Source organism: Ochlerotatus camptorhynchus, unplaced genomic scaffold (assembly GCF_037179485.1).
Source record: "Ochlerotatus camptorhynchus isolate MF236.1 unplaced genomic scaffold, CSIRO-AGI_Acam_v1.1 ptg000577l, whole genome shotgun sequence".
NCBI classification, from domain to species: domain Eukaryota; kingdom Metazoa; phylum Arthropoda; class Insecta; order Diptera; family Culicidae; genus Ochlerotatus; species Ochlerotatus camptorhynchus.
Genome location: NW_027041058.1, coordinates 1,320,563 through 1,343,076, shown reverse-complemented (window position 1 = coordinate 1,343,076; position 22,514 = coordinate 1,320,563). Strand labels below are relative to the sequence as shown.

General features: G+C 39.3%; 2 protein-coding genes across 4 annotated transcripts in view; one reads left to right on the top strand and one right to left on the bottom strand.

The window, feature by feature from the left end:
• Xxylt (Xyloside xylosyltransferase) overlaps positions 1-22,514 on the top strand; it is a 302,336-nt gene that overhangs the window by 15,443 nt on the left and 264,379 nt on the right. The gene's annotated exons all lie outside the window — the stretch shown is intronic.
• Positions 1-22,514, bottom strand: part of pnut (septin 7-like protein pnut) — a 215,218-nt gene that overhangs the window by 160,437 nt on the left and 32,267 nt on the right. Inside the window, exon 1 of one of the 3 annotated variants that reach the window (XM_065236907.1) lies at positions 18,962-19,047. The exons of the other annotated variants lie outside the window; for them this stretch is intronic. Within the exon in view, the coding sequence (XP_065092979.1) occupies positions 18,962-19,018 (57 nt within the window). The 5' untranslated portion in view covers positions 19,019-19,047. Of the gene's footprint in view, positions 1-18,961; positions 19,048-22,514 lie in introns of those variants that run through there. 3 annotated transcript variants of the gene reach the window in all.

Sequence of the window (22,514 nt, the reverse complement as noted above, 5' to 3'; positions counted from 1 at the left end):
GCTGCATTGGACCGCTGTAAAGTGAGTGATCGAAATGCTGTGTTTCTAATATCATCGATCGCTAAAGCTTTAGGGCACGATGTTTCATCATTATTGTTGAACAAGGAATCTGTCAGAATCGCCAGAGCAGGAATTCGCTTACAAATGCAACATGATTTAAAAGCGTCGTTTAAGCCAGATATAAATTTAACAGTACATTGGGATTCTAAGCTGCTACCTATCATATTACCATCCAAAGCTTTACCAAAAACCGAGCGCTTGGCCATAGTTGTATCAGGCGAAGGCATTAGCAAATTATTGGCTGTTCCACCAATCGAAAACTCTACGGGGGCACAACAAGCAGAAGTGGTGTACAATGCAGTCGTCGAATGGGGGCTTGCGGACAGGTATGATCTTAAATCTTGTATGTTCACCTCAGAATTCGTTTGTTTTCAGAATTATGTTTACATCTTTTGATACTACTGCATCAAACACCGGTAGAAAAAAAAGGTGCATGTCAGTACCTGGACAAATTGTTTAAGAGGCAGCTTATAGGCCTCCCTTGTAGACACCACATACATGAACTGCTACTTGGCAAAGCTTTTAGAATTCTGAAATTTGAAACGTCAAAGTCTCCAAATGTTGAGATTTTTAAGGAATTCCAATCAAAATGGCACATTTTGGAAAAGACTTCATACCACTCAGGTATGGATGATGATTTTTTTAAAATAGCTATTTCGGAAATAGAAAGATTGGCGTTATTGGAGTTTTATGAAAAACAAATTAGAGAGCAACACCACCGTGGTGATTACCGAGAGGTTCTACAACTTGCCATTTTATATTTTTGGGTGGAAACATCGATGAAAAATTACGAATAAGAGCTCCTGGCGCGTTCCACAATGCAAGGTGGATGGCCAAAATCATTTATTCTTTGAAAATGTTTATTCTTCGGCATGAATTTGCTTTACCAGATAAAATTAAAAATCAACTAGCTCGATTTTGTGTGTTCATTGTAAAAATTTATTTGAAAAGTTGGTTTCTTTCTCCGTGTGCTGCGACGGCACCCAAAAACGATCTGAACCTGTTAAAAATATTGAAGGAATATGAAACTGTTGATGAAGACGTTGCGAAAGCAGTACATAAAGGAATTTTAACTCACTTGAAATATTTGGACAACAGCCTTATCGGACTATGTCTGTTCGACGAAAATGTAGATCTCCCGGTTAAGAAAAAAGTCATCAAAGCCTTACTTCTATCAGGTAAATGCTTTAATTGATACATTTGCATTTAATATTCTAATGATTTTTTTTTTACAGATACTCATAAAAACATTACAGCCAGATCCATTGTTGAATCCAACGATATTTCAACGATTGAACTACACTCGTTTGTACAAGGCAGCAGTGGTATTGAAAACTTATTCAAAGCTCTCCAAATTCCGAAGTCGTTGCTGAATGTCGATATCGAGCAGTGGAGTAGTTCCATCGAGTTTAAAAATGCCAAAAGACGGGTTCAATGTTTGGAAGTAGTTAATGATAATGCAGAGCGTGGTATAGCATTGATTAAAACATACAATTCAAAACGGATGAAGATCAAAAGCAGTGCATTTTACAATTAGTTGAAGATCATCGAAAAAAATATAAGAGTACCAGGAAATCTGATTTGGTGTAGCTAATAAGGAAATATATGGTAAAGTATAAAACTTGTATTTTTTCATCTTTTCAGGCAAATGTTCCTCTTGTGTAAAACTCATGATTCCCAAAAAAAAAACAGATTAACGCAATTCAAGATATTTTTACAATTGATTTTAGGAATTTCTGATGAAAAGTTGTGGTTTTTCATATATTTTTGAATTTTTGGACCACCCTCATGAAGAATAATTGGACCACCCTAGTGAATTATTTTGTATTAGATCCTAAATGGTGGTTTAATTTGATGTATAAGCAGGTTGGAGACAATTGTGAACAGTTTTAGAAGCCGACTCATCAATCTTCTATATTCCATATAGAACGCATGAAAAAAAAGTCCCAGAAAGTCGATTCTTGAAAAAAAAAATTTTTTCGGGATAACACCAAATATCGACGTTTCATGCATTTTTAAGACATTTGGCATCAAAAAAATTTTTTGATTTCCGAAATTCCATGTACCCTTGGCCTTGGGAGATTTTCGAGAGTGAAAAAGTCAAACTTTGACGCGTTTGCGCCACCCCTATATCATGTCCGATTGAGCTCAAATTTCGCATAGGGTAATCTTTCGAGGCAATAAACATGTTGTATATGGTTTGTTAGCGAAATTTCATGGTCAAATTTTCCTATACATTCATTGGCAGTCTACTACCCATTCCTTTCTTGACCAGTATTCGGACGAGGTCGACGCTGATAGTTTTAGGTCACCAGTATTTACACACTGAGGATGATTGCCATTGGTTCTCTGCGTAATCCACAGGCGGACAATCATACCCATGCTCATGAGAGAGGAGCAGTGTTCGAAAAATCATTCTCAAATCTCAGTCAATGAGCCTCCCTGCGAGAATGAACTCACGTGCGAATGCGGCAAACAAAATTAACGCTTAAGATTCTCATGCCTATTCACATACTCACACTCACAACGCCGAAAAATCATTTCAGCTTTAAACTCATAAAAACCACTCAAACGTTTTTTTAGCAACAATTGATAGCATGCTTACGCATGTTTTGTTGGTTTTCCAACCCCTGATCATGTTCTGTTTCTCAATTTTAATAGTAAAACTTGCTATTGATATTTGATATTCTCGTCTACTCGGGTACTCATGCAATATACGTTGTCCTTCGCTAGTCCGGGTACGGATTTAGCCTAACCAATAATAATTAACTGAACTATAACTACTTGAATACATTAAGAGTGAAGGGGTTTTCGATTGTCTACGGTCCATTCAAATTTCCAAGCATTTAAGATGCTATAATTTTGAGTAAGTTAAGTTAAGTTCAGTGAAAACTCATTTAGCCGTAAAGGCGTACTCAAAGTAGCCATTATAGAATAGCGAATTAACTGTACTAACAGCGAAGAACATGTCCCGTTTTGAAGGAACTAACTCCATTTCGGAACCAGAATTTTCAGAAAATATAATCAAACTATTTCAATGGTTCACTCATAGATCACGATCAGTAGACAGAAAGTGAAACTTGACTTGAATCATTGTTCCATTTTCGCTTATATTTTGTATGCTCTATCTGTTCAGCAGATCGTCATCAACGGCCACGTAATGGTGATAGCGACAGTTACCCGTCCACCCGCGTGAAAATTAAATTATCCATCTTCTCTTTCACTTGTATACTAATAAGGACCCGTCATGTGTGTAGGCATAGAAGCCAGATATGTATCATGAAGCTGTCACTCAACCGATGGACCAAATTCAACCAACCGTTTCACGAACCTTTCTCACCGCTGGCCGAAGAAATTATTTCACTTTGTTTTGAACATCAGACCCGTCATAATCGGATGGCGGAAAAATGTGCATTTGGTCAAATTTTATTGCCCTCATGGCCGATTGCCGATTGCGTCAAGTGGCATTTCATAAAAAAAGTGCAATTAAATCAGTTTGTTTAATTTTATGGTTATTACCGTCCAATCGAGCATTGGCGGCGCTGGAGGATAAGTTAATTTATTTTATAATGGAGAACCTCCACGGCGCGTCCAGCAAGTGAATCAATGCGCCACGAACGATTCTTCATAATTTCTCGCACCATTTAGGGCCTGTGCGTATGTGTGAGAAAATTGTACGCCCTCCTTAGGGTCTCTGTTTACAATTGGCCCCTTTTACCACCATGTCCAGAACAGCGTACTCGTGTGCAATGCATGTATCTAGGTCATTAATAACACTTTATGTCGTGTGTGCCGGATTGAATGTGGACGACAATCATTGTTTTCTATCAACCGGGCGCTGCAGCCATCGTCTTGGTCATCGTGCATAAATGGTAATGTGTCATAAAACTGTATTTATACCCTCCTCCTAATAGAAGACACAAAAACGGAGAAGCCGTTAATAGTCGAGTGCCGTAGGCAACTATCGGAGTTGCACTTGGGACAAACAATCAATCCAGTCGTTTATTCAGAACCACCCTATCGTAATTCGAACTTGGTCAGAGGCATAATTGAAGACATACGCGTGTTACGAAGTGCGAAACGGTCCGGAACTGTTCAGTTAGAGTCAAGAAGGAGAATTTTCAACACATTAGCTCTACAGTAGTAGCAAGTTTGCTGAAAAGTGCACATCCTCGCTCGATTACGATACGGTCAATGGTCGGACCAGCCATTGTTGAACAATCACTGCCCACGTAAGCGAGTGACAACGTGTATAAATAACGCATCAACTATCCCAAAGTACGTGAAGAATGCCACCTTGGAAGTGTGATTCGATAACCACTCGCCGCTGCCTCCTCCCATAAGCCTCCGGCCATGTCCAAAAATGAAATCGAAATTTGTTCCACGCGTAATGTAAACGATCAAAAAGTAAGCCATCGGGTTGTGTTACAGGTAGGTAACCTACACGCTTACTTGGTTTGCTCTTGCTCGTTACACCCATTTCGCGGTGGAGGTTTATGTTTCAGATTATATCGATAGTGCCGAGCACACCGCGATGATCGTAGTAGGTATATCTAATCAAAATGTAGATACAGCAAAGAGAAAAGAAGACATACGCAATTTACCAAACAGTTTCAAAACTGCCCCCCCCCCCCGCTTGCCTGCCCGCCTTGTCGCAACTCTCTCGGTCTGTTTTTGTGGCTCTAACTGTATGGCCATTGTGCCTGGATTTGATTTAATGTGGCTATCTATATTCAATTGCTGCCGTTTGCTTTGGTTACTGGCTTCCATCGTATAGTATAACATAACACCCATCACCTTGTTGGCCTCCAAAGACTTCTTTTGGGATGCACCCCGTTTGACCATGTACGTACACTCCAACGGGATACATGAAATTGTCTTACAGTTTTGTTAGAATGGTTTGCGAAATTTTCTTACCAGAACAGGAGCCGCTTCCAGTGGTTTCATTGTATGGCAGATTCGCCAACGGGGATCAGAGCGCTTCCATTGCAGCAATGGACGCAAAATGTGGTCAGCACTCACACATTCATCACGAAACGGTTGCTTTCCAAAGTCAACGACGCAGCGACTGAGATAACTGCTGATGAAGAACAATGAGGAGGACCACACAATGGTTGCTGCCGAGTAAACAGACACACAATGAGAGTGGTCTGCTCCTGTCGACAGCCGTGAACACTGCTGGGCAGTTCTGCGTTACCAGATTGTTTTAAAGTTTATCGGTATCAAAGGTTTAAAAAAATCGGTATTTACTATTTTAATTTATTTTATATTTTAGCTGTTTTGAAAGCGCAATTTGTAACTGAAAAATAGCTCCGGGGAATGTTAGAATAAGCTTCAAAAGGAACATCCAGAGAAAGACAAAATGATCTCCTCTGGACGGAATTTGAGGAAACTTTTAAGAATAGTCGGAGAAACATCCGGGAACTACCAAGACAAGAATTGAGAAACTTCTAGTGAATATTCAAAGAAACCATCGAAAAAAAATTGAATGTCACATCCAACGGAAGCCACAAATGTTTCAGAAAATGGAAGTCAATTCCAGAAGCAGCCAGTTCTAGGGGAAGTCAGAAGAAGTTTGGAAAAACCTTCCAATAAAAGTCGAAAACCTATGGCTTATGGACACACTTCCAGAAGAAGACGAAAGAAACTTCCTGAAGACGCTGGCAGACACTTCCTCAGGTAGATTGCAAGACACTTCTGATGAAATTCGGAAGCCACAGCGCCAACGGAACAGTCGAAAGAAACAAGGACATAATTCCGGAAGAAAGAAATTCCTGGGGGATGTTCTGATGATCCAGCAAATTTTCCTGATATTCATAAAACATCCCTGAAGACCCCGCAATGCCCCTGAAGCTTTCGGAACATTCCTGAAATGTACTTAGAAATATTCCATCATTCCACGAGATTCCTTAAAAGTTCTTGTAATTTTCTTGAAGTTAATGGGGCTGTTTTAGAGTTCTCATCATCCTCCAAGTACTCGGAACTTCCCTGATTATAATGAGGCTACCTGAATTTCTATAATCATCTTTGAAGATATCTGGACTTTCTTGAAGATAACTAAATTTCTTAAGTGCTCTCACAATTTTCTTGAATTTATTGTAACATCTTTGAACTTCCCAATTTTTAAAATTTTAATTCTTGGCACTGCCATTAAACAGCACGGAATTTCCCATAAAATGTTCTCACAATGTTCTAATGTTCATGTAACTTCCCTTACGTTTTCTAAATTTGTGAAACATTGCCTGAGTTTCTCGGAAATCCTTTAAAATATCAGCATTTCCTAGAAATTAATTGATCTATCCTGATGTTTACGGAGCTTCCCTAAAGCTCTCTTGATTCCCTGAAACAAATTAAACTATCCTGAAAACCATTAAATTTCCCTGAAGTTCTAATATTTCGCAAATATTTCTGAAGTTTTTGTAAGTTCACTGGAGTTTGCTGGAGTTTCCTGAAATTTTCGGGTCTTGGAATTTGAACAGAAGTTAATGAAACTATTTTTAATTTATCGAAACTTACTCAAAAGTCTAGACTTTTTTGAAGTTTCAGAACTTCTTAAAAGTTCCTGCAGCTAGTGTAAATCTGCAATAAACATCTGGAAACATCCCTGAAGTTCAGTTTCTCGATTCATGGGTAGCCAAAAACGGTGAAGAAATGGAAACATTATTCAAAAGAGCATCAAGCATATGACATTTTCAAAGATGATTTTTTAAATAATTTTGAGGACTCAAAAATTTGAGTTATTTAAAAAGATACAAGTCTCTCATAGTAATTTTCTCCGAAATTCAAGCGCGAATAGGCAATAATAATTTTGATCATTTATAAAAGTCGGTATAAATCGGTATACAATTTCCAAAATCGGTATTCTGAGGAATCTTATTTGTATATCGGTATCTTGTTCGGAAATCGGTATAAATACCGATAAATCGGTATATCTGGCAACGTTCTGATAAAAATCATTTATTCTACACTCAACTTAGCTGAAAATGAAGACAACCTTAACAGATAGACCAACTACCTGCATGAATTTGAATTTTGACATGACAGCATTCTCTTGATCATGGCAACCTCTGAGTATCGAAGTTAACATTTGTTTTCTTCATTCGTAGCTGGATGTTCATTATCGTCTGTGTCGTTGTCAACATTAATATTCGTCTTCATCTGAGTGGAGATGATTTTGAGGATCAAATGCAAATTGATTATTTTCATTTTACCCAAATATAGCGCCGAAGAACGTGTCGAGTTGGTTTTTACGCACAGATCGATGGCAAATTATTGCCTCATGCTGAATTGATGATAATATCACGCTTTTAGGCTCTGGGTTGACAATATTAAAAACAATCATTTGCTCAAAATGAATTGGATTATTTTGCTTTTGAGGACCGCTTTTGATTTTGGCAATTTAAAGTTGGATAATCAAGCACTGGTGAATATCAACAAACTCATTTGTTCATTTCGCTCGTTCCAGCGAGGATTTTCAAAACAAACACAATTCGTCTACACTGGGTTGAAGCATAGAGGTAACTCTAAGACTAGAAGGTCCCGAAATAATGTGCTCAACTTTTTGGCTCAGCTCTGGTACTCTCTTCGGTCCCAAGCTAATCGATTCACCCCTCGAAACATAGGAAAATCCAATAACCCCTCATTTTATCTGTCAAACTGTCATAGCGAATCAAAACAAACATTGTGTAGTAGTAGAATTTCGACTAGAATGGGGAACGTTAATCGTTTGCTTGGGACCAATAGGCTAGTCAAGTAGTGAGCCAATTTAAAATCGTTAGTTTCGTATTGATTGTTGGTTGAAGCGCTACTCCTTGCGTGCGATGGTATATGATAATAACAGATACTGATCCTGGGTGTAGGTTTTACAAGAAAATATTAATTCTGTAGAAAGTTTCTCGTTCCCTACAGTCGTTGGTAAGAACAGTCCTTACATTTCCCGCCAGAAACACTTACACTGGAATGAAAGCAAGCTGGAAAGTGCTCATTTCAGCTAAAATACAAATTTTTTTTAAATTATCACTCATCGATCATAAAACCGCTGATTGTGACCCTCTCAAAGCGAAATTAACAGGTTTTATATGTCATACACTAACTTTATACTCTTTCTTGCGTCTTACAAACACAAATTACAGGGTATGCAATTGTATAATAGTAGTGAAATTAGTTACTAAAATAATCAAAATATTAACCAAATAGTAGATTAGAAACAATTAAAAAGCGACAATTAAAAAGCGACAATTCTAAAAAAAATACAGTTCCAATCTTTTGTTGATTGCGATTTCAAGGGGTGGTTACTCTATACACTTATGTTGTGCTAACTTTTTTCTCGGTGTGCTTCACGTGTGCCGGTAGTGCCGGGAGTGTCATTCATCGGATTGACTTTGTTTGTTTGTTTGTGAAAAATTGAATCTTTACCAACCCGGTTAATATGACAGTTCAAATGCTTTGTTTTGAACGAAGACAACAAACAGTGGAATTCGAACCGAACCAAGACGATGATCCAGAAGCATCCCAACTGCACAAACTGGGCCTCGGTAAGGTGATCAAGTTCCTCCGACCGCTTGACATCGAAACGTATTTGATGGTATTCGCTGGGGAAAGCTGCCGCGGATGTTGCAATCGCTTGAACGGGCACACGCTATCGATGCCATTTGTGTGATTCGGTTCTACAAAATGTTGGCTAGCAAGATTGTTGGTAATGAAATCGTGAAGCTGGTCATCGATCAGGCACGGCAAAAGCTCTTCCGGGGATCTAAACGATGGTAACGTCCCAACCAACATTGGAAGCTGAATAAGAGCTTATTCACGCAAAAATATGTTTCTTCAGCAAAAAAAAAATAGCTTATTCAGCTCTTAAACAGTTCAAATGTTTTGTTGGGCTGGCTCAGCGAACCAGGACAACGCATATGCACGGTTCGAGATGGCCAAGGACAGAAGAAACGTGACGAAGCGTTTAAGTTGCTTACATCGGCGGATTTGAAGACGGAGACACTGCAGAATGCGACGAAAGTGTTCCTCCTGCTAAAGGCTGGTTGCTTCAGCGGTGTCACCAAGGAGCAGTTGGATGCTTTCAAAAAGTGCTACCACAAGCGATTCCCGGTGCGGTTGTGTTCGCTGATGTTGCTACTCTCGTCGTCGTTGGCGTCTTCAGCTACCGTCCATACCAGTACCACCGGAACGAACCTGGTGGAGCAACAGTCATCGAAAGCCACCATGCCGCAACTACAGCAAAATAAAAGCCAACTTAAATTAGATGGTTTCAATCTGTTCTAACCGTTCAAATCGAAAGAACCGAAACACAATTGGTTGGAGAATAGAAGAACTATAAAAGTGATGATGGTTTCAAAATTTTCCACGGGGAAGTATACGAGTGCAATCTTAAAATGCTTTTATTTTGCAAATGGAGCATTTTATTTAAATCGGCTATAGGCTTTACAACTAGAGGCAAGGCCGATGATTTGTATTGCATTTATTTGACGTTAAGAGAAGGCTAAGCGCTAAGCAAAGGGCCTACCATTTCTGATAACAAGCACAACGGTTTAACAAAAAGGGCCTAACCATTGAAAGATTCTTAAAAAAGGCTTATTAATTTATGAAATTAAATTGTTATCGATTTTCATGTATTTTTGAAAACTGGTACTGTTACTATTTTTATTGTGAACAATATAAATGCCTAAAATTCTTCAATTTCTTCATACATGAAAAAAAAAATAGTGGCGGAAAATTTTTTGGCAATTCATGTTCCGGTTTGTTTACATTTTGGACATTGGCCCTTTTCAAGTGTTACGCGAGATTTGATGTAAGTTTTTAAAGGCAAATTATGTACTCTCAACATTGGTCGTAAAACAGTGACTTTTGTGGTAAAATTTTAAGAAATAGTTGCTTTTTGATGGAAAAAGTTACTTTCTATTGAGAACAGTGACCTTGCCACTAAAAAGTGACCTGCTACCAGCTCTGAAATCAAAATTATAACATCTGATAGTTTAATAATTCTGAAAAATAGTAGTTTGGCAAGCATGAATGTAAGTAACTAATACTTTCGTTGAATGGTATGTATCGCTTGATTTGGGTGTACGTTACTGGCTCTGCTGGCTGACCATGGCCAATAAAGATAGGCGATCTAAAGAAGCCGTGAAGTGACTGAAATGGAAAGAGAATGGGCTTCTAATTCTTAGTGCTTGAGTTCATTCATTGCGATATCGTATATTTAGCTAGGCACATTGTAAAGATGCGTTCACATTCAGTCTTTATAAAAAGCTCAGTTAGCCTTGAAATGAAATTTAGAGAACGAAATTATCGCTGATGTGAGAAGAGAAACGGCACCTTTCCTCCCTTAAGCTGGGTTTAGACAGGGCAAGTCAATTGATCGTTCTAAAGCCCTTTCCTCATAAAGTGAAGGCTGACCACGCAAACGAACACCATCATCGTGATGTATTCTATAGGGGAAACTTTTCGTATCCGATGATAGTGTTGGTTTGCGTGAGTGTCCTTCGCTTTGTAAGGAAAGGGCTTTAGAACAGATTATTTACAGATGCTGATGGGCCATTTTCTATTGTTGATCCAGATTTTATGAGACGTTTCTGATCAGCTGATTTTTTTAATTTATGAATGAACTTTAACTGCAGGCAGTAACCTAACGACTCTGCAGCAAGCACAACTCTTGCAAAAATATTGTCAATACTGAAAGGTATTGACAATATATTGATGCAAATATTGACGACGAAAATATTGATGAACATATTGACGCAAAATAGAAAAAGTTTGATATCATGTTTCAATACTTTCCCCTCATTCTCCCCTTATGTTTGACTACAGCAGTAGATGGGGCCTGTTCCTCGACATCTTTTGTCAAGGTGGTTGTGATTTGACTCGGAATATTCCATCGAATACAACAATATTAGTGAAGAGGGAACCTGTATTTATGACCTCCTAAATATATTGAAAATATTAAAATATTAATGGAAATATTGACGAAACTTCTGTCGTGTGGGGTGCACTTGAAAGGTAACAAAATATTATCAAATTCTGCAGCCAAACAATTGGAATTTCTTGTTTTATGTGTGTTATAAAATTGTATCTCCGGAACGACTCATCCGAAATCGCTAATTTTTGGATATGTGATGCAAAATTAAATGATTTCAATTAAAAATATTAAAATAAGATGTTGTTAAAGACCCTCGCAGTTAAAATCAAAAAAGCATTTGTTACGTTATTTTTTTTCATGTAAAATCAAATGTTTCTGAAATTTTCCTGAAAGTAATTTTCCTTATACTACATTAAAAAATCTTTCATTTAAGGGGTCAACCGTAAAAATCGGTCCAACGGTTCGGAAGCTATGAATTTTTTAAAAAGGCAGTTTTGAAAAAAAATCTGACCACCCTAACACGGAAATGGTTACCCTAATGGCGGAGTAAAAAAATACGAGTCTAATATTTTTTGATAAGGAAGAACTATCCAGCTTTCCATGCTCGGTAATGGCAGCCTGTTTGCATTAATACATGTATCCTTCACTGTGCTTTTTGACACTAACTGGAGGGCGTATGTTGTTTCATTTTCTTCTGTTCCTGGCAGAGGGAAAGGGAGGGGTCAAAATCCGAACCTGCAGATAGCACAGTGAAGGATACATTTATTCATACAAACAAGCCGCCATTACCGAGCATGGAAAGCTGGATACCAATTTTCAAGAAATTCTGAGATTTTTTTCTAAGGAATTGCTGAAAGTATTACTATTCCATATGCATTTTTAGCAAGGGGTAAGTCACTCAGCACATTGTGCCGAAATTATATTCGGCACAGCTTGGGCACATCCATCGGCTTACCTTCGGCACAATCTCGTAGGCATTGGATTGTTATAAATAAAATGGGAACACTGCTGGACATTTGTCATTGAAGTTGTTCACAACATTACGTGCTGTTTGACTGTATGCTTAGGAACATCTTCTAATTGAATAGACCAGCAGTGGGCTAATTGAATAGTTTTAGAGTGGGCTCAAGAGAAGGAGGCAGTTAATCAGCACCCTTAATTCAAATAATGCTGCAATTCACACAAAACAAACAACAGAAGTCATATTCATCATCCTCTATATTCGGTCTCTAACAATGTTCCCCACCGATTCCAACTCTTTCCGGCCGCTGATAAACCGTTGCTTTTCACATCATGAAAGGCTAGGCTTCTGGACTGAGGGCATTATAAAACCCTAAAACACAGGACGTTATTATCATATGAACACAAAACACCACAATTTTGCACACCCGCCACTTCTCAATCCCATTTTTGCATGCAATTTCAAACCAAAACATTCAAGGTGTCAGAAATACCGGGTTGCCGGGATGGGTATTTTACAAACAATCGCAGCTTACTCTATGACCGGCATAATCGGCACACCTGCGGCACATTGACAAAAAAGATGACCCAAGATTGGTGTGTGGAGTGACCTACCCCTTGATTTTTAGCGAAAATGTGTTATTATTTCACAGTAGCGTAGCTGACCTAGTGAGCGCCCTCATGAACGGTCTTCCAGATATTTTTATTTGTAATATCCATACCGTTAATTTGAATAGCGTCATTAGAACTATTCCACAGCCGCAGAAGTATATGAGCAAATCAAACACGCACTCTTCTGACTGTGGATTTGAGGACATACCTCAAATCCCCTCATCCATCAAAGCATGGTGTAGGTAAAAGAGTGCGCATTTGATTAGCATTGTCGTATTAATGACCGTTCGCTCAATTTCAACTTCTGCTCAATTGTCACACTACCGTACACTAATAAAAATTCAATGATTATTTTTATGTGTCCCACACATGAATTTTTGCAATTTGATAAACATATGATATATATGTGTCGGACACATAGTTCTTATGTGTACACATACAATTCATGTGAAACCACACATAATATTCATTTGACTCATAAATTTCATGTGTACTTCTGAGTGGATTCTGTTTATGTGTGAACACATGAAAATCATGTGGAATTTTACATGGTAATTCGCCAATAAAAATGTGTCGAATTTTATCAGTGTACTCTAGCTAGGGTTACCACACGTACTCTTTTCCGGCGGAAAATTGCGCGTACTATTCTCTTTTTGTAAAATGATGCTGTTTGTACTCTTTTTATAGTCTCCATACCTTCTAGCAAAAAAAAAATATATTTTCTCTCAGTCTACATATGCCATTATTTTTCCCAAATAGTACATTTTCTCTCGAATTTATGAGATAAATGTTCATTTATTAAGACATGATACGAAAACGTCGCGATTTGCTTCGAAAAAAATATGGTTTGCTTGCACTGCTAGCACCTGTAACAAAAACACTTTCACTTGCCCCTCAGAATATTGTAAATTGTAATTTTTATTGCAGTAGGACCCCTCGTTTCACAGCTTGTCGCAAATCAGTCCGCTCGCGGGTTTTTAATTGTTTGTTTTGTTTACCACGTTCAGCCCGATCGGATTGAATGTTAAAAATTGTTGTTGTCTTCGAGGAAATATCAGTGTGAATTTGCTTTTATTTGTCCGAATCTAATATTTACTTTTAACTTGTATAGTTGTAAGATCGGTAAGTGAAAGAGTTTGTAAAACAATAAGTATTTACTCATTCCAAATTGCTCTTTAATGAACAGGTTCTTCGTGCTGACATGTCTCACCGGAAGAATAAGTTTTCGGACATCCTCCAGAAGGAATTTCCACAGTTCAAACTTCAGTCGAGTTTGAAGTGTTTTGCGAAACTTGCCAAAAGAAGATTTCAATTGCCAACAAAGGACGAACGGATTTAACACAGCATTTGGCGTCACAGAAGCATTGTTCCAATTTGAGATCAGCGGGGTCATCATAAAAGTTGACGGAAATATTTGTAGTTCGAAAATCACCTTTAGAACTGAAGGTATTAGCTGCTGAGGCTACGTTGGCTTACCATGCTGTGCAACACAATTACAGTTTCCTAAACTGTGATTGTGGAAATAAGTTGTCCAAGAAGGTATTTCCAGACTGAGAGGTTGCTGCTAAATTTGAATGTGCTAGGACGAAAACTGAGGCGATCGTTAATGAAGTATTTGGACCACATTCCGTCAAAATGTGCCTGGATGAGATGCGTGAATTGAATATTCCATACATCGGAGCATGCACCGATGGAAGCAACCATGGATCGATCAAAATGTTTCCGGTGCTCGTTCAGTACTTCCATCCAGCAAAGGGGAATCAACATGTAATGCTGTCATTTGAGTCTCTGGAGAATGAAACAGCGGTACGTATATCTGAATTCATGACCAAAAATTTGAAGAAGCATGATTTGATTAACAAATGCATTGCATTTGGCGGTGATAATTGCTCCACAAATTTTGGTGGCATCAATCGTGCAGGGCAAAATAACGTGTATTATCACATGGAACAAACAACTCAGTGTGATTTGGTGGGGATCGGTTGCCCTGCCCATCTGTTGCATAATACTGCTCGCCATGGATTTGATCGCTTGGATGTAGATATTGAGGCTCTGGTTTTGAAGGTTTACGGATATTTCTCGATATAATACACAGTTCGAACAGAAGATTTGAAAATATTCTTTTCTTTTGTTGACACCGAGTACAAGAAAGTCCTGAAACACTCGAAAACTAGGTGGCTTTCTCTAATGCCTACCGTCGAGAGAATTCTTCATCTTTATCCGGCTCTCAAAAGTTATTTCAACTCGATCGACAGCCCACCAAAACTTTTGGAGGATTTCTTCAAGGATGAAATCAATGAAGCATACCTGTGGTTCGTGCACTCCTTAATGTCAATGTTTCACATTAACATCCAAAGCATTGAGGCGGCAGACAACAGTTTGATCGAAGCTGTTTGTGTTATCGAGAACGTACGACAGCAACTTGGGGAAAGATTTTCGCAGAAGTTTCTACCTCTGCAAGTCAAGACGATTCTGCGGGACAGCCTCAAATCTGACGTTGCAGAAAATAATAATAATTCCTTTGTGCAAGTGTACAAAACCTGCATCGACTATCTGGATAAATGGGCGAAACACTTCAATGAGCTTAAACTTTTCGAATGGATGGTTCTGGATAAACTACCGCAGTGGGATGACGTCACAGGATCACTGGAGTACCTCTCTGAGAAAAATGTCCAAATCAACGAAAGTTTGCTATTCGATCAAGTGTTGAATTTCTTCTTGGACTCCAGCGGCGATGACGAGGATTTCAGGAAGTTACATGCAGTTCACAAATGGACCAAATATTTCAAAAGCGTTGTTCCTAGTACTAGTACGGAACTTCTCAAGATTGCGCAATTCTTTTTCGCAATACCAAGCCAGAATGCGAACTTCGAGCGCCTGTTCAGCTTCATGAACAACTACTGGTCGGATGAGCGTAACCGTTTGCTGCCAAAATCTGTTGAATCGTTGATCATGGTTAAATTCAATTACAAGATGGATTGCATGCAATTTTTTGAGATGATCGAAGACAATAAAACATTGTTGGATAGTGTCAGAAGCAGTGACAAGTACAAAAGGTAGTTTTTTGTACGGTTTTATGAGTGTGTATTTTTAAAATCGAATACTTGATCACAATAAAAATGTTGTTAATGTTAAACTTTGTGTTTTCATTAATTCTAAGAAATAATGTACTCTTTTGTACTCTTTTCCACAAAAATCATATGTGTACTCTTTTCAGTTGTGTACTATGTGGTAACCCTAACTCTAGCGGAACTACCAATCTATCTTCATCAGAACTTTCTCTAGCTAATACATTATCGCACTAAAGCTTCATGTTAATATTAGTATAGCATTTCCTCCCAACTCTAGCTGAGTAAGTTAAATGATACTTACTTAACTGTTGATCTGGAACCTCTATTTATTCTATATTGATATCACAATTTCAAATTAAATCTAATATCACAACTACAAGTGTTTTCGAACCAATCTCGGAGCTCTTGGGTCAGCTTCAAAACTTGATTATTTTTTCTGATTTTCTCATTAAGGCTCTCATCAGACATGCTGCTTTGACTGATAATAACTCCGAAGAACTCAAGAGGTATTCAACTCTGCACATCCCAATCTGTGCCCCAGTACTTTATCTGTGCAGAAAGCTAGGTCAAACGTTTTGCTGAACTGAACGCTCCGAAGTGTGGCAATCAAGCTATCAGTCTCAGTAACTCATGAGTTTGGCAACCCTGCAATTATGACTTTTGAGATTGTGTGTTTACATTTTCAAGTCATGGACGGAAAAAGTCGTGATAATATTCAACGAACTAGTTGCCGGTCATCCGCTTCAAGGAAGTGGCACTCGAAGATTAGCCCCTCCGCGAGAAGGAGAAGGGTGACTGATGGCAGAAGCTGTCCATCCTAGACAATACAGTTCTCTATCCTGCGTCATTCTGACAGACGTTTGCCAAAACCAAGTACCCAACCGGCAAGTGGAAGATGAATCTTGTCGGGAAATGCTACAATCTGAAAAATAGGAACGGCTCGACCTAAAATGCCCACCGGCGGTAGTAGTAGCAGCAATAGACTACTACCAACAATCAATACGAAACTAACGATTGTAAATTGGCTCACTACTTGACTAGCCTATTGGTCCCAAGCAAATCGATTAACGTACCCCATTCTAGTCGAAATACTAGTACTACACTATGTTTGTTTTAATTCGCTATGAAAGTTTGACAGATAAAATGAGGGGCTCGTGGATTTTCCTATGTTTCGAGGGGTTAATCGATTAGCTTGGGACCGAAGAGAGTACCAGAGCTGAGCCAAAATGTTGAGCACGTTTCTTCACGACCTTCTGGTCTTAGAGTTACCTCTATGCTACTACCATAGAGGTAACTCTAAGACCAGAAGGTTCCGAAGAAACGAGCTCAACTTTTTGGCTCAGCTCTGGTACTATCTTCGGTCCCAAGCTAATCGATTCACCCCTCGAAACATAGGAAAATCCACTAACCCCTCATTTTATCTGTCAAACATTCATAGCGAATCAGAACAAACATAGTGTAGTACTAGAATTCCGACTGGAATGGGGTACGTTAATCGATTAGATTGGGACCAATAGGCTAGTCAAGTAGTTAGCCAATTTAAAATCGATTGTTTCGTATTGATTGTTGTTATAACGATTGTCAAATAATTGCAACACAGAAACCACCATCAAGATAGCGCTATAACATGCGTTTTGTAGTCTGAACGTACTATAAAGAGACCTCCACAGTCAATTGAATCCGAGTTCAGTCCATAGAATGAGTTGTACGGCTGACTGATTGGTGAACCATCAATCGTACCAGGGTGTTCTGCCGGAGAAACAGCTGCGATTGCAGATACATCTGAAGAATTGTAGGATCTATCGGCACCGGGGGTGTTGTTGACACCGTACATTATCGCTGCAATGCTCCTTACCCATACAGTTGACTCTCGGTCCGGAAGTTAATACTTAATTTTAGTTAATTCTGGCCTATTCTGCGGGGCGTGTTAACTCTGACTAGTTTGTTAGGACTTCTCTGAAACTATGGACATCTCTCAAAAGCCGTTTGGACTTTCTGTAGATGTTCATCCCCCAGAAGGTATAAGGACAAAGAGAGTCTCATCAATTATACAATCTCTCATTATGATTGGGGACAACTTCGCTGGAAAATGGCACTGACAAAAACAAAAAACGAAGAAGTAAACCCTAGCAACGATTGGCAAAATGTCAACACAAAACAGTGATGCCATTTTATATTATATTTTGTGTCGTACTTGTGCCACGATGTGTTTCGGCACAATGTGCAGAGTTGATTACCCCTTGGAAGAACTACATAATGACCCACCACAATTCAGTCGATCACATATTGGTGCAAACAACTCATTTTGAAAATATTACACTAGCTTGCCTTGCCTTACAGTCAGCATTAACAAAACTAATCAGACATGGATGAAACACCTGTTTTACACTGCTTAGTAGACTATATCGTCGTTCTGCTTATTTGTCTACTGAACTTATGCAAACAAATGCAATATGAAACAACAATAGTAACAACGATTTCACTACCATAATTATTACATGACACATACTTTACTATGCGCTCGAAGTTTGAACGCTGGTCCAACCTTTTTATATCAAAAATACGCACTTAAGGTAAAGCGACTCTTCAGTCAAACTATTTCAATTCGTAACAGTTCGTTTTAGGTAATGATCTACTAAAATGAGATTCGTGTCCGTAAAGCAGTCAGTTTTCAGAAGATTTAAAATGTCCCACTTGTTAGGTACTTTTCCAGATAATTTTGAACTATTGCAGCAGCAGTTACCACACAGCTCACCACTCCAACGACATTCAAATATTGATCCTTCCGTCGGTCATACCCGCCGGACGACCCCAAAGGGGCCAGATCACCTTTCACAATCAGAAAACATCACGTTCTTCACTTCATTGCACCCATCTTGGACTCTCTAAATGCATAGTGTTTTGAGCCACTACTTCTTGGAACTACAACAACGCAACGCAACTTTGAACGTGATTGTTCACTTCCGCGGCGCACTCAGTCCAATGTGCATTTGCAAGACTCAATGCAGTTAGTTTTTTTTTTCGTTTTCTTGGAAAACTAATAAAATCATAACCGCGACTTTTTGCACACGTGCTGCATGTCGTTGAGCTCGCATACAAGCCAGGTACCTATTTTAAATGTTGTAAGTTGTAAGAGTTCGCTTCGTTCCAAAGCAAAAAAATAAAATCACCGCTTTCTGATCGCAGCAATCCGTCTGTCGTCATAGATGTGATATAAATCGGCGCCTGCTGCTGCTTTTTTTCTCCTTTGCCACAAAACAGTCAATGATGCAATTGTTCACTTCATATATACAATCGTCGTAGCTTGCTACGGTATCGACTTACAAACTCGGTGCAATCACATGGCGGGCTCAGTCGTAGAACCCTAGTAGTAGGCAATGAATTTGATACTTACAGCTGTCGCAGAAATCCAGCGACGATTGGAGTAGATGTCAGATTTGGATGTGCACATGTTGACGATGGACGTTGAACGGGCGGGTCGAAAGGGCGAGCAGTGGGTACAGCAGCACAGTTACAACGGCGACGGCGTAGACGACGGACAGGAGGGGGCGAACGAATCGTCCAAACACGCGAGGCGTATACCACAGAATCGCGGAACAGAATGTGGTCCAGAATACCGGAGCAGCAGTGCCGCAACAGCCAACGGAAAACGGCAGCAGCAGCAGCAGCAGCAGCATCCGCAGCGGGAGTTCATGAGATGAGGCGAGAGGAAGAAACAACAACAATAATAACATTAGCGCGAGAGAGGAAAAATAGAGCTAAATAATAACAAAGGAATTTGGATGCATATAAAGCCGTATATCTGATGATGAGTAGGTACGAGTGCTGGTACTGGAGTTGGTGTATTAATTTGATTTTTTTTTTCTGTAGTTTGCACGGCTTAGTAGGTCTCTTACAGCTACAGCGGATTTGTAGTATTTTGATTTAATGCTCTTCATACGAGCTCTGTGATGTGGGTTTAATGTTAGAAAAGGTAGCTTAGCTGATTTAAATACACTGACGCTCAAAATTGTAGAGCTGTTTTCTGTTATGAAACTCTGATGAAGAAATTGTTTTAACCCTATCGGGATAGAATTCAGCAATCTATGACAGCAAATAAGAGATTTTCATAAAGGTATGCGCGAAGTAATCGGGAGGCGAAAAATAGGATTTCCCAACAAACATTCATTGCTGAATAGTGGTTTATTCAGCCAAAAATTAACTTATACGACTTAATAATAGAGTTTGTCACCGTTCCTGGTAGATGTGGGCACACAGCTCATCTAGATGAACGGATCAGACCCATTCAGCTCACTAAAGGGAGTCGATTCATTTAAACAGCTCTTCAGCTAACATTGAAATTATAGAAATGGTGACACAAATTCAAAATCGGAAAAAATATAAACAATAGAGCTATATACACACTTAGATTTTTTTACAGAAATCTGTAAAATGTTACCGAAATCTCAACAGCTGAACGTTCGGTAAATAGTTTCACAGATTTCCTGTACTTTTTCACAAATATCTGTGATTTTTTCACAGATATCTGTAAAAAATTACAGGAAAATTGTAAAACTGTTTACCGAACGTTCAGCTGTTGAGATTTCGGTAAAATTTTACAGAAATCTGTGAAATAAACTTAGTGTGTAAGCTTAATTCTACATAAAATCGTAAAAGTAGTCTAAGTAGTCGGCCTATCTTTATTGCATTCGCAGTGTTGCTAGGAACCACCCAGGCATAGGTTGCCAAGACAGTTTGTTTTGAATTCATTCCTCTCTTATACTAGACCCTCTCTAGTCTAAGCTAGAGAGGGTCTAGTATAAGAGAGGAGCGGACTGGCTAGTTTTGAGCCAAACGAACTGTCAAAGCCAGAGCCAATCGAGCAGCGCCTATCTTGATTGCATTAGCAGTGTTGTTAGAAATCATCTTGGCATAGGATGCCAAGACAGTTTGTTTTGAATCCGCTCCTCTCTTATACTAAACACTCATTATTTAAACCAATAAATCCGTAATTCACCACATGGCTCTACTTTTCAATTGAAAACGCCATCAACGCAACAACTGAACAACCACCGCGTAAACCAAAATGCGCGCAAAATGTACCAACAGTAAAAGCAAATAATGTATGCGAGAGATCTACACCTATATCACACGCGATGACATGATAGACATCGTGTCACAGAATGCCCAATCACTTCAAGAAATCTTGAAGTGATTGGGCATTAGACTGATGAAAAATTTTAAATTTTCGCTCTACAGTGCTCAAACGGTTTCAAATCAGGTCCTGATTAGCCTCCCAAAATTTAAGCTCATTTGGTAAGAAACTGCCTTGGCACAAACTATTTAAAGTTTATATGGAAATTACTATGAGAAAACCAAACTTTTTGTTTATTGTATTCTACCCATTTTCCATATGACTTTTTCGAAAATTTCTATAACTAAATTTTCTAAGCTACAACTTAGCCGAATATCGTTTTTCAGCCAAATGTCAAATTAAATTGTTAATAAAGGGTGTCCACGATGAAATTGCCACACTATGAAATTGCTCTAACTTTTTAACCGTTGGGTAGAATTTAATGAAAATTTGGGTGGATTTAGTTCATAGTGCATTATTTACATCCTGCAAGTTTTAAAGTCCTGTGATCAAAACTCGCGGAAATGGAGTCGAAAGAACAGCTCGTGCGTGATAAAATCTTGCGCATTCATCACGAGAACAAGGATCTCTCGCATCGTTCCATCGCTAAAACGTTGGGAATCGCGAATTCCACGGTGTCGCGAGTGATTAAGCGGTTCGAGGAACGGTTGACCACCGATCGGAAGCCCAGAAGTGAAGGAAAAAGTATTCCGTACTACACCAAAAATCACAACCGCGTAGTTGGGGCCTTCAACCGAAATCCGAACGCCTCCGTTAGGGATGTGGCTAAGAAGCTGCACCTAAGCCGAAGTTTTGTCCAGAAGGCCAAAACTAAGGCTGGGCTTCGAACGTTCAAGGTACAAAAGGCCCCTAATCGCGACGAGAAGCAGAACAAGTCCGCCAAAACCCGTGCCAGGAAGTTGTACCTCAACATGCTGACGAAAGTTGAATGCTGCATCATGGACGACGAAACATATGTGAAGGCCGACTTCAAACAGATCCCCGGCAACCTGTTTTTCACGGCCAAGGATAAGTTCAGCGTTCCGGAGCATGTCCGCACTCAGAAGATGTCCAAATTTGCGAAGAAATTCCTGGTTTGGCAAGCCATCTGCACGTGCGGGAAGCGGAGTGCACCTTTCGTGACCCAGGACACGATGAACGGACAGGTGTACATAAAAGTGTGCCTCCAGAAGCGGCTGCTTCCTCTCCTGAAGGCCCACAACGTCCCAACAATCTTCTGGCCGGATTTGGCCTCATGCCACTACTCCAAGGACGTGCTGAAGTGGTATGCGGACAATAAGGTCAATTTCGTGCCGAAAATGTTCAACCCTCCCAACACTCCGGAGCTCCGCCCCATCGAGAAGTACTGGGCGATTATGAAGCAGCACCTTCTTAAACGACCTTAGGTAGTGAAGACAGTCGAGGAACTGAAGAAAGTATGGGTTTACATACAAAAAACGGTTGATTCACAGGTTGTGCAGAATCTTATGGGCGGGGTTAAGGCCAAGGTGCGGACATTTGCGTATGGACTGTAAATAAAATACGAGTAAAATGGTAAAATGAAGTTTAATAGTTATTTCTCAATCCCTGAAAATTTGATGGCAATCGGATGAAAACTCGAATTTTGCGAATCAATTTTGTGTGTGGCAATTTCATCGTGGAAACCCTTTAATTGTTTAAGAGATTGACAATCTTATGGCATGATCAAGCAGCTGTTCTGTGGGCAACACTGTATTTTGCAGTGTGACATAGTAGCCATAATATTTGTGCTCTATTCTTCGCACCAGAAACACCAATGTTGCCTGCTGAACAGTTGAATGAGCATAATCATAAG